At 48.3% G+C, this 12,082-nt stretch overlaps 1 protein-coding gene across 1 annotated transcript; it reads left to right on the top strand.

Annotated features, from left to right (window-relative positions):
• The first annotated feature begins 353 nt into the window (after positions 1-353).
• On the top strand, positions 354-3,132 carry LOC123184273 (putative serine/threonine-protein kinase-like protein CCR3). Its single transcript, XM_044596422.1, has 4 exons — positions 354-588; positions 913-1,424; positions 1,520-2,638; positions 2,745-3,132. The coding sequence occupies exons 2-3, from the start codon at positions 963-965 to the stop codon at positions 2,624-2,626; spliced, it is 1,569 nt and encodes a 522-aa protein (XP_044452357.1). The 5' UTR covers positions 354-588; positions 913-962; the 3' UTR covers positions 2,627-2,638; positions 2,745-3,132.
• Positions 3,133-12,082: the final 8,950 nt, after the last annotated feature.

Raw genomic sequence — 12,082 nt, 5'->3', positions numbered from 1 at the left:
TTCATCGGCGGCGGTTTCTGTTCTTGAGTGTTGATTCAATGGGGCATTAACACGACGACTTCCTAACTATTTACTACAACAAATTTTGCCCGACTCCGGTGGGAGGGGCGATGACAGCAGCGCTCCTTCGGCTCATTTCAATGTTTGTACTCGTCGCTAGGTAGTCTACCGATCTGGATATATTTTTTGTTAATTCTGGTGTTCGTCATACCGTCATGATTTAAGATGAACAGATCGAATGTTTCCAAAAAAAGGTACTGAAGACTTGAAATGAAGACCCGAACAATGTTTGCGGATCTATAGAGGGCCAGATTAGCCCCTTTCGGTTGTACTCCGTAGATGCTCTAAGGCAGGAAGAAACTTTGTGGATGGACGGTGGGGCGCGGGACCGTGGTCGGTCTCCGGTACCCGCGTGGGAGCAGCAGTGCCCCTGGGAGTTTCCAGGAAGCAACCATCGCCCCGCAAACCACGACCACAAAGCCGGTTCAACGGCTTGACACACCACGGCGCACGGACGCTACCTCTCCTCACTGTCGCGCGCGAGTTGTGGCGGCGGCTGGCGAACGACGGCGTCAAACGGCGCCAGAGGTCAGCCTCCAATCTCACTCTCTCGCCCCGGCCTCCCCCATATCTGCTCTCGCATCCTTTGTGTCGTGGCGGCAGCGGCTAGCGGCGCGACGGCGACCGGAGTTTAGGGCGCTGCGGCCTGGCGGGGAAGAAGGCGGGAAGAGTTGAGATATGTTTGCGTGTGTGCGAGCGTGCTTGCTGTGTGTGCTGTGTGCTTGAATTTGTGCTGCCGGCCGGCGTGCATGCTTTGCACTTGCTGTGTGATCTGCAGGCGCGCTTGCTGTGTGCCGGCGTGCGTGCTATGACCTTGCGTCTTTGTACTCATCTCTTCTATCTCCGCTGCAGAAGTTTCACGGCAACCAAGGAGCAGCAAACCGGAGCCATCCTTTCAAGCCATGGCGCTGTGGACTGGGCTAGGGCAAGCGGCGACAGTGGCGCAGCTGGTCGGAGCAGACGTCGGCGGGCTCGTCTCCATGATCTTGCAGTCTGCGCTTACGGCTCGGCAAAATAAGAGTGAGTGCGAGCAGCTCGCGCGTCGGGTCCTCATGATCGCGCAGCTGTTGCCGCATGTGCAGGAGCCAGAGGCGGCGGAGCCGCTGGCCGGGCTGGGGGATACACTCCGGGACGCCCATGAGCTCGTTTTGTCCTGCCAGGGAAGGAGCGCGGCGTACCAGTTTGTCATGGCCGGCAGGACGGCCGAAAGATTCAGGGAGGTCCAGAGCAAGATCGACTCCTACCTCATCGTGTTTCCCGTGATCAGCCACATCGGCATCACGCGCCGCCTCGAACGGATCTACAATGTCCTTGTCCCAAATGACTCCACCAGTGTTGAACCGTCTCCGCTTCCACATCGGCAGGTATGTACAACCTCAATACAAATTACAGAAATTGATGATATGTATGTTGGTCATGAACGGTATTTGTCACTGTTTATTTGTGGTCTCTTTTTCAGGGGTCTACAGAGGTGGCACAAGAGGTACCGCTGCATGAAACCCAGGAATTCACGTTGGTGGAGATCATGGCTGCCACCAATAACTTCGCCCTTGATAATAAGATTGGTTGCGGCGGCTTTGCTACGGTGTACACGGGCAGGCTTTCGGATGGGCGAGAGGTGGCCATCAAGCACATCATCTATAACCATCGGCGCGCTGTAGAAGATTACCACACAGAGCTCAACATCCTATCACGGCTCCAATACAAACACATTGTCCGCCTCCTTGGATCGTGTGTTACTGTGAGTATGGACAAGCACCTGCTAACCACCCCGCAAAAGAAGAAAAAGGGCCTGCTAACTAGGTGGAGAAAGGAGCCGGAAGTGCTGGAGAGGTTTATTGTCTACGAGTACATGGAGAATGGCACGCTCTACGACCACCTGCACGGTGATCAGGCCGGCACCTCTTCGCTGTCGCCGGTGACAATGTCCTGGAAGATGCGGGCCGATGTGCTACTCTGCGTATCACGCGCCATTGAACACCTACACTGTCATGCCAACCCATCGATCATCCACCGGGACATCAAGTCAACTAACATCATGTTCGATGCTAGTTGGGTGCCACGTGTGACAGACTTTGGCGCGTCTATCGTCTGGGACATGGCGAGTGAGGAGGAAGGAATGACTCTAAGCGTTGCAGGCACACTTGGGTACGTCGCCCCTGAGTACGCCATGCATTGTCTTCTGAAGCCGGCGTGCGATGTGTACAGCCTGGGAGTGGTGATGCTGGAGGTTCTAACAGGAAAAGAGGCATTATCACAAGGGGATTATAGGATGAGAGCAGGATTGGCATCCTTCGCAGTGCCAATAATCGAGGCAGGTAAATTTGAGGAGTTGCTAGACAGGCGTCCGGTGCCGGAGCCAACGGCAGGGCAGCTCAAGGCGCTGGAGCAGGTAGCACATACTGCACGATGTTGTGTGAAGTTGGACGGGAAGGACCGACCAGCCATGTCAGACATCGTGGCAAACCTCGAGATGGCGTACGAGTTGATCTGCAGAGACGAGCCAGGTTCAGTTGACGAGTTACCAAACTCACCACGTGTCAGCGGCATCTCGTCGGCAAGCTAAAATTCCAATCTGGTACGCTACAAACTCACTGAACTCTCTTGACATTAGCGAATTCAATCTTGTTTGTACATTGATGAGGAGGGCTCACTACTCATTTTACGGTCTCTTCCTTAATTAGGAATCTGAGGTGTTGGAGGAGGGCGTTGACACCCATCTTTGAAGGCGTCCTCTCCAACGGAGCATTGCACTGACCGGGGCAGGCGGCAGGCTTCACGACGGGCTGGCGGGTGGCTGTGAAGTGCTTCAGTAACCCGATGAGAATCCTGTTACTACTGCACGTATGCAATGGTCGCTTTTCGTAATCTGCACGCGCTTGTTTGCGCGGGCGGTTTGGGACAGAGCTTGGGTTGAAATCCCACTGTAGTTTCATTTTGCTTCTTCACCACCCACCCTGCTTTGTTCTTCTAAGCGGTTACATAGGAAAGGAACACAACATGCGGCTAATGGTCACCACTCTACATAGTTTCTAGCCTTTTTTTACTTTGAAATTACTTTGGTTTTTAGCCTGGAGTTGCGTAACAACAGGTCCACTTTGTATGTTTAGCTTCTCTTTCAAAGCCATTCATAGAGTAGGAGGCTCCGTCCAATATCTGTGTTATCTCGTTTTATTTTCTCTAAATCCAGCTCCTTTTCGGTTTATGAGGCTTGCGCGTATCTCTAGGTTTACAAAAAAACCAACGTAAAGCAAGTTATATATCACGAAAAATATATCATTAGAAACTTCGGATCGGTTACTTTCTAGTGGTATAGTTTTTGGACTATACAACTCATCTTATGTTGGTCAAATTATATATCTAGGTATGCGTGCAAGCCTTATAAACCGGAAATGAGGTAGTAGAATGTTAGATTAAACTTGATTTAGATCTGTAGTATAACGCTGGCACTTTTGATGTTGAACTAGCCTGGAAAAGAACGATGGATTACTATGCTGTTAACGGGGTAACAGTGATTGATGCAGCATGGTTTCAGATGTGAAATGTTCCATGGATCGAAGTCGTGGCTGGGGGCCGATGGTGCTGAGATTGGAGAATGGTTGTAAGGTCTTTCTTTCCTCTCCGTGCAAGCAGTTTATTGAGAAAAACAAATGATGATATCCAGCTATATACTCCTGCTCCCGTGTACTAACGTTGAGACTCTTATTCTGGGACGGAGGGAGTATGTCGCTGCAGTTTAGAGGTCTGATGTGCCTATGGATTGTTGTCGGCAGTTGGGCCTGCTTTTGACTTGTTTCTCCGGCACCAACATGGAAAGAAATCTTGTGGTATCCCGCCCTCAAATGCAAGCTTGTAAACCATGCTGCCCAATCGGATCATCGAGAAGCACATCTCTGATAGGTAATGGGTGGCGATTCTCCATTAAAAGCTGGCGAACTTCCAGTGGCATGTCCGAGGTCTCAGGCTCCACTTTCACCGCACATAACTGAAGAACATGAGACACTGCATCTTGAGCTTGCAACAGTTGCAGCTCAAACCGGCTCGTCCAGGCCCAAGAGAAAAAGAAAGCCCAACAAGGATTTCGGTGCAGCAACATGGGAGCTTTGAAAGGGTACTGAGGCTGAGAGAGTGAGCGGTGCTGGCACGGCATTGTAATCTAGTGAACCTATCCCTTCTCTGTTCCCCTCCTCCTCGCTCTACTGTTCATCATCTTTCCCCAAATTCCCCTTCTCCTACATCAAATCCTCCACAGAACCTAGCAGTCTTTAATCATTAATTATATGATCTTTTCTACAGTACGAGAGTATTGCTAAAGAGGAAAAATTAGGACCCTTTGATGTTCTTACGCGCTATTTCAGTTGACGGAGCATACAAAGGAGATAGACGCCACCTACTGCAGAAAGTCTACACAAGAGATAGACGCCAAAGGCTGATTGAGACTTGTTTTTGTTATTTTTTCTGGCTGCTATGAAGTATGAACTGTATATTTAATTAGCGATGGCCTTATTGGCGAGAGATGCCGACAATCACATGGGGTCCTCCAACACAGCCAATTTTATATGTTCCTCGATTGGAGTCATCTATTCTAACGTCATTTGTTTGTCATCTAACGTTATCTGTTTACCAGTATAATTTTTTTGTTTATTTCTCTGGTACAATCAACGAGACCTATACTGTTTACCTGGCTGGCCGACGGTCGCCACTGCTGGATGGGATCCAAATAACCGAAGAGGAACAACGCCATCATCTCGTTCCATCTTTCTCCAGGTTAATTAGTGCTAGTAATCTCGCTTCTTTCTCTATCTCTCTTATCTTTTTTTTATGGTTATATAAGATCAGGAGCGACTCCCGGTTTATGGTAATAACAAACAAAAGAATATTGTTAACTGAGTTACTATATGAACCTTGTGCGTTTCTCTTCATCAAAGACAGATTCGTGAAATCGTTAGCCAGTGATAATTCGATGATTCTCTCTGTAGTAGGTGGCGGTAGTATTGGATCTAAGAGGATTAGAACCCTTGACATCACACACTACGTTTGGTGGAGGTGAGTATTATATTACACTGGCCGATTCAGATGGTCGCCTCTCTTTTTCGTGCCTTCAACCGTATTTTACTAGAGCTTGCCTGATTGGCGAGATGTCGGCATCGCATGCGTCCTCCCCTCCGATAGACCCCTTTTCTTATTGACGAGGTGTCGACTACAGCGTGTTTTATTGTCGAGGGTCAGGTCACAATGTTGCTTGCTTAGACATACGAGGCGCCTATACCTGCTCTCCAGCCGGATCTGAAGCTAGGTTGCTGATGCTGGACGCGATCCACACCCCCAAAGAGCAAACACCTCGATTGATCTCCTTCGATCTTCCTCCAGGTTAGTCATCTTGCTTAATGCTTCAATTTTTTTAGATCATCTAGCCGGGAACAGCTTGATTGACTCCCCGCCGGGTGTCATCCCAATGTTTAAAGTGTTTTTTTAGAAAACAAAAATAGGCTCCCCCGGTTCCATTTCATTTGAAATGCAACCACAGCGAAAAGGAGATTCTTTGTGGTTTCTATGAGTTCATGATAAACGGTCATCAAACTTAAGCGCGTCCCCTTCACCTTCTTCCGGGCAGTTTCCCGGAAGTCTTCATCCCAGCAAACCGCAACAACAACGTGGTTTCAACATAGCCCCCTCGCTGGGATCCGAAGCCGGATTGATGGCCGGGGGAGTGTGTCGCTCCGGTTACTTTCTTTTTGTTTTTTCTCAATCGTTTAGGGGATACTGCATGTATATATACTAGTATAGTGCCCGTGCGTTGCCACGGGCTAACAAAATATGTGTGCAAAGAAAAGTGTCACGTGACATCAGTCACAAATTATTCACATGTGATGATATCTCATGGTTCTAAAGTGGTAGATAAATGCATCTCACCGTTAGTCTCTCGCCCCCTCTTCTCGACGCAACACTCTACTTCCTTTCACGACCATTTATCCTCCGTGTTATCTTCCCCATCATCCACCTTGCAGAATAGTATTAAGTTTCTTGTCCAACCCCGGTTAGCCATCCCTAATAAAGATAATGAAGAGGGCAACCAAATGTCTAGCGAGAGATGGAAATTTACGGCGATATCTAATGCTATGCAATCAAATTCAAGACAAACTTTGTATAGCTTCTATCATGATTGTCACACAGGCACATTCCACACACTAAAATGTGATGGTACTTCAATTATACAGTACAATATTCAAAATGCAGCTCTAGTCATCGGTCGCACGGGCTTTCTGAATAATGGTTTGTATCATGTTATAGGTACGATCAAGACTAAAAAGAAACATTATGTTTGAACCGCTAAAGCAATATATTTCCACACTGTCAAACCCTCGAACCCTGTAACAGTGCTCTTGTCTCATTCTGATGGAATGATTCCACGGTCAATGTTATACAGTCTATCACAAACTTGAAGCAAAGGACCATGCTCCATACAAGTCAAGATTTAGGCTTTTGGACTTCTCGGGCAACCAACCAACATTAACATCTGCCTTCCAAAGTGCATGTATACAACGGAACAACTGAAAAATATGAAAGAAATAGATTGTAACACACATATGTATGGAACCTAATTTTTCCGTATTTAGGATTTAGGGGAGAATTTATACCCATAAGAATAGAGGAATGATTGATTGCAAAAGTGCTATGGAGGAAATATCACAAGCACCATACTCATAATTCCACTCACAAGCTTTTCCTCGCAGAATTTCACAACTTTATAAGACATCATTAAAAATTGGCCGTCAGTAAATAGATTGCTCAATCCAGACATCGTATATGAGCACATATTTAACATTCCTAACCATCTGGATCCATATTTTGTGTAGAAGAATCAAGTAGACATGGAAATATACACATATATCGTTGAATCCTGTAAAACGCTTAAAAGGTAATCAGCCACATTTTGACACCATTCTCTCAGCTCTTAAATAAGCGAATTTTTTTGCCTACACAGTTTGCAAGGTAAAAATTAAACAATAGACTTGTAGTAAGAACATAATCATAAAGTCATAAACAAATTTGTAGAATTCTTCTATCAATATTCCTGTGAATTATGAACTATAAAATTCAACGTGTTTAATGCTATGAAGAATAGCAGCTTGAATTCCAATGTGGCCAAGTATATATATAGTTATATACACATGCAGGTCTCCAATTTGAAATTTATCGAAACAGGAGCAAAAATAAATTATGGAGTGGTGCGTTGTTGTCGCTCGCTGGTGTTTTATGTGGCTCGACCACACTGGTGCTCTGTTCCTACAGAAGCGCCGAAGACCGAGAGGATGCGACCCTGCCAAGCATGGCCTACCGCCAAGCAAATGCCTCCCATAATAAATCATGCTCTATAAGGAGAACACAGCCCACTCCTTGATGAGAAGACATTGTTTGACTGATATCCTATACCATCAACAAATCACTTTCAAGAACAGAAAAAGTATATGATTGTGAGAGCGCACATTGAGAGAAAAAATGTGTACCACCTGGTAAAAATAATTACCTATTTAAACTGGCCGAGAAAGAAGCATCCAGGACTCTGGAGATCTGTGGTTAGCATACTGAAGAGGAAATGCAGGTAATATGATACCCTGCTGGCCTCACCGAATAATTAAGTCCCTCGATTCTCTGATTCATCACCTTGAGGGAAAAGAATACAAATCCCACAACATTACAGAAGTCCCAAAAAGAGAGTACAAATTCAGGGAAAAAGAATAGAAAACAATTACATACCCATTGGCCGTTCACGTTGGCCATCTCCAAGCTCGTGACGTTCTCCAGTAGCACATCGGCCACGGTCGTGGCCCTAGGCTCCACCGCCCAGTGCAGGTAGAGTGCTATGTGCTACACATGATGTTTCGTGTTTACGCTCCCCCAATGTTGTAAAAAGACCAACAAAACACACACGCATGTGAATCAACTCAAGTAAGAGCATGACCAGAAGTTCAATTCAATAACAAAAAAACACATTTAAACAATTCAATTACTTGTTGCAAAAATTTTTTGAATACTGCTGATCAGAGAAACAACTAATGCAACAATACGCTGGTACAACTGCAGGCGCTCGACAAGCATGTCATGCAACAATTCTTATATATCAAAAAATACAAGGGAACACGAATAAAAACAGTTTAAAAGACAAGCAAGTGGGTTGAATAATTGTAAAAGTAACTTTTAGACACATTACACATAGAACGGCATTACGACAAGAGGCAACCTTTATCTAATAACTTGGTTGAAATCTTACATGACATCCACTTACTGATCAAGACTTTTGAGAGACTATAGGTAACTGTTCATTATTCTACCTCAAGTATGAAGTACATCCTACTTTCTCTTCCATTAGCCATGTCCAATTATAGAATTATAGCTGGACATCCATCATCATATCTACATTGCAGCTAATTATCTATCTACCTTCCATCCATCAGTAAATCACGAAAGCGGTCATTAAGAAACATACAAATATCCTCAAGAAATGCAGAACCACAATGTTATGTCATACTCAAAAAATTCTTGGAGTAACCTGAACCGAACAACATTTCATGTATTAGATTTAATGAAACTACTCCCTCTGTAAAGAAATATAAGAGTGTTTAGATCACAAAAGTAGTTAGCTAAACGCTCTTGTATTTCTTTACAGAGGAAGTATTTCATAATTTAAACCATGTACACAACATGGCTTCTTTCCATCACCTACGAATATTATCACTTCCTACGGGGGCTTCAAGAAACAGGCTCCAAATCCAGACATAGCAACAAAAAGCACAAACTTTGGGAGAAAAAATGAGAACATCTAAGAAAATTCCTCCCATTTGCAGTTGGTCAAATATGCAAGAGGAAAACAAATATGAAGAAAAGAACCAACTTTGGGAGAAGAGTACAGGACCAAACAAATGGATTGACAGCTTACATCGTCGATCTTTTATCTGTCCATGCCTGCGTTTGCGAGACCCGGCCCAACACCAAGCACAACACTGTAACAATCCTCACTAATGGTGACACACCAAATAGTTTAGATCCATGGATTGGATACCGGGATTCAAAAGACAGAGCAAAGGGTAAAGTTGGGAGATGAATTAAATTCAGTTCTAAACATGCCTCCCTGCACACTCTGCTGACCTCTCTTTACAAAGGCTATGCCTTCCTCTCTAGCTAGGCGCAGCCAACACATGATGCGGCACGTGACACAGGCACAAATGACTTGGACCTAGCTCCTTCAATTAACTGCACGTTGTCTTCAGTCTGACTCATGGTTAACTGCATGTTGTCTTCAGTCCGGCTCATTTATGTGACAACAAACACCTGTAGTTTCAGACAAACCAAGCATAATTAAATTCCAAGACCCAAAATTAGGGATCAACAAGCACATGTGAGGCTGCAGTTGTATCCGAAGAAGTAGCAGAGTGAGGACGCTGCTTGATGCTCCACAGTGAAATGGTAGTCCATGGACATCTCCTGCGCCCTCGTCAGCAGACACTCGTCTGCGTTCACTCCATACAATTATAGCAGCAGCTTCTACAATTAGCAACCACCCTTCGAGCGATGCATATATGCAATTGGATAGAAGCTGAACGCACTGGACTCCCAGCACGCCTGCACAAGCGTGTGGCCTGGGTTGCGGAGGAGGAGGAGCACAGTGTCGGCGAGGAACTCCGGCGCCGGACGTCGAAGATGGCCACGAACTCGCGGCAGCGGGCGTAGGCGTGACATGAGATTAATTGTGCCATCCTAAATTCTTAACTACTACCACCTCTTCATAGTTTAGCTATCTTGATCTCTCTGAATCTCTCAACACTTGAGGTCGTCTGACCTATCGTCTTTAGCCTAAACAACCTATGTTAACTAAGAAAGCCATGCGTGTGTACATACCTCTCATTATCGGGATCTGGACGAGCACCATGGGGAAGCAGGTCATGGACCCGCCAGCCTCTTTGTCTCACGGCAAAATGGCCGGCCGCCGCCGCCTCGTCTCATCTTCGCCACGGCGCTAACCGTCCCGAGGAAGACCATCTGGGTGAGCACCATAACCGACATGGCCATGCATAGCATCACCGCGCCTCTGAGCAGCGGCATGGAGAGGGCGCTCCACGGCCGGAGCTATAGGACGGCGGCCACCGGCAGCGAGAAGGAAATGGTCAGCCGGTCGACCGTCGTACATGTCGCAAAGGAGGAGAAGTCGACAGAGGCGAGGACGCGGGGGATGGAGCCGAAGATTTGTACGGGAGATGGTGGCGGTGGTGAGAGGCGGCAGCCATCAGGATTCAGGAGAGCTGCGAGAAGATGGGACGAGGGAAGTGGGAAAAGAAGGGACGGGCGGTGGCTGATGGGGTGGAGGACGAAACTGCTTCATAGACTCCCTGCGATCGGGTGGGTTGGGAGCGAAGAGGGGAGATCGTGGGTGGGCATCACGAGGGTGAGGGGATCGGGAGCGAGGGGTTGTGGCTAATATTTTTTTCACGAGGAAATCTTGCGAGGGGATGACCGAACGATGCGGGGGATCGAAGAGGTGGTCGAACCATCACCACGTTCGATCCCCCTTTAATAGTACAGATTATCAGTCAACTACTTCTACTTGTGAAGGATTAGGGACTCCTATAATAGTTGGTTTACATGTCGTGATTATTCCAAACATAAATCGTGTTTTTAGACTAAAATGGGTTCACTCGGTTCCATTTAATTGACATGCAACCATAGTGAAAAAGACATCTTTGTGGTTTTTAAGAGTTCATGATAACCGAAAAAGGCTTTCGCCCCGCTTTATATATAAAGCAAAGATCAACAACATTCCAGTACAGACGCACTCCACCCCAACACACACACACACACCCCCAAGGCGGGATACAAAGGCGCTGAGCGCAGCAACACGACCCCTAGCACTACAAGAGCAACCGGGGGCTCCACAAGTGAACACGCCACCGCGAAGAGATGAAGCCGCATACGACGAGCCGTGGGCTCCAAGACGGTGCCTTCAGAAAGGTTACGACAACGGAGCGCCGCCACCGCCCGATCCGAGGATCAAAGTTTCCCGAGGAGCCACACGAAGACAATGAGAGCCGCGACTACGCCTTCAGGAAGGGAACGAGCTACGCCATCGCCGGTCCGTCCAAAGACAGAGCAGGTTTTCACCCCGGACAATACTCACCGCCAACGAACGCCGCACCCCGACAACCACGCTGCCCACACGGCCATGGCCACCGGGCAACACCAAGCAACAGGCTCTGCCCAAGAGTACTGCGCAACCACCACCAAGGCTGCCGCCCCGGCATCCGAGACCTAGATACTACCTCACCCGACACCCGCCGCTACCCCAACTGAAGAGACGATCGGAACCAGGGCAAGCCTCCATCGATTCGTCCTGCAGCACCGGGCGCTAGACGAGCTAGGTCCTGCTACCGGGCGCGAGACGAGCGCGGTCCTGCTGCCGGGCGTGAGACGAGCACAATCCTGCTGCCGGGCGCGAGACGAGCTCGGTCCTGCTGCCCGAGCGCGAGACTAGTGATGAGCTGCAGCACGGCGAGGGTCATCCTTCAACGGAAATAGCACCCGGACGACGAGGAGATAGATCAATGGCTGTCACAAGCCGCCTACAGACGAGCCGACGCCGGTATAAGCCAGCCGCCGCCGCGGCCGACTTGCCAAGGCACCGTGGAGCCATCCACGGCCAGAGCAGCAGCCGCCCCGGCCACTGCCCAACCCGCGCCGCCCGGCGAGCTCCAGGCGTCGGAGCCGCTGGCACGCACCCGCGCATCCAACCGTCCCCAAGCACCCACCCTCGAGCATCACCCCAACGCTGAAAGGACGGAAAGGCCCCATCTTGAGCTGGAGACCCCCGACCTCCCACAATCCAGCCCGCAATGGGCCCCGCCAGCCACCAGGAAAGCTGGATCCGGCACCCATCCAGCCAGATCGGAGCGAAAGCCGAGGGGTGAGGAGTCAGAGACGGCGGAGGGAGGGAGCCGCCGCCCACCACCGCCAGCCGCGGCCCGCCGCCGTG

Source organism: Triticum aestivum, chromosome 2A (assembly GCF_018294505.1).
Source record: "Triticum aestivum cultivar Chinese Spring chromosome 2A, IWGSC CS RefSeq v2.1, whole genome shotgun sequence".
Lineage (NCBI taxonomy): Eukaryota > Viridiplantae > Streptophyta > Magnoliopsida > Poales > Poaceae > Triticum > Triticum aestivum.
Note: the sequence above shows the minus strand (reverse complement) of the source record. Positions and strands in the feature narration are given on the sequence as shown.

Coding starts and splice junctions, on each gene's coding strand:
- LOC123184273 (XM_044596422.1), top strand. CDS start 963: ATGGCGCTGTGGACTGGGCTAGGGCAAGCGGCGACAGTGGCGCAGCTG. Junction 1,425..1,519: donor CTCCGCTTCCACATCGGCAG/GTATGTACAACC, acceptor TCTCTTTTTCAG/GGGTCTACAGAGGTGGCACA.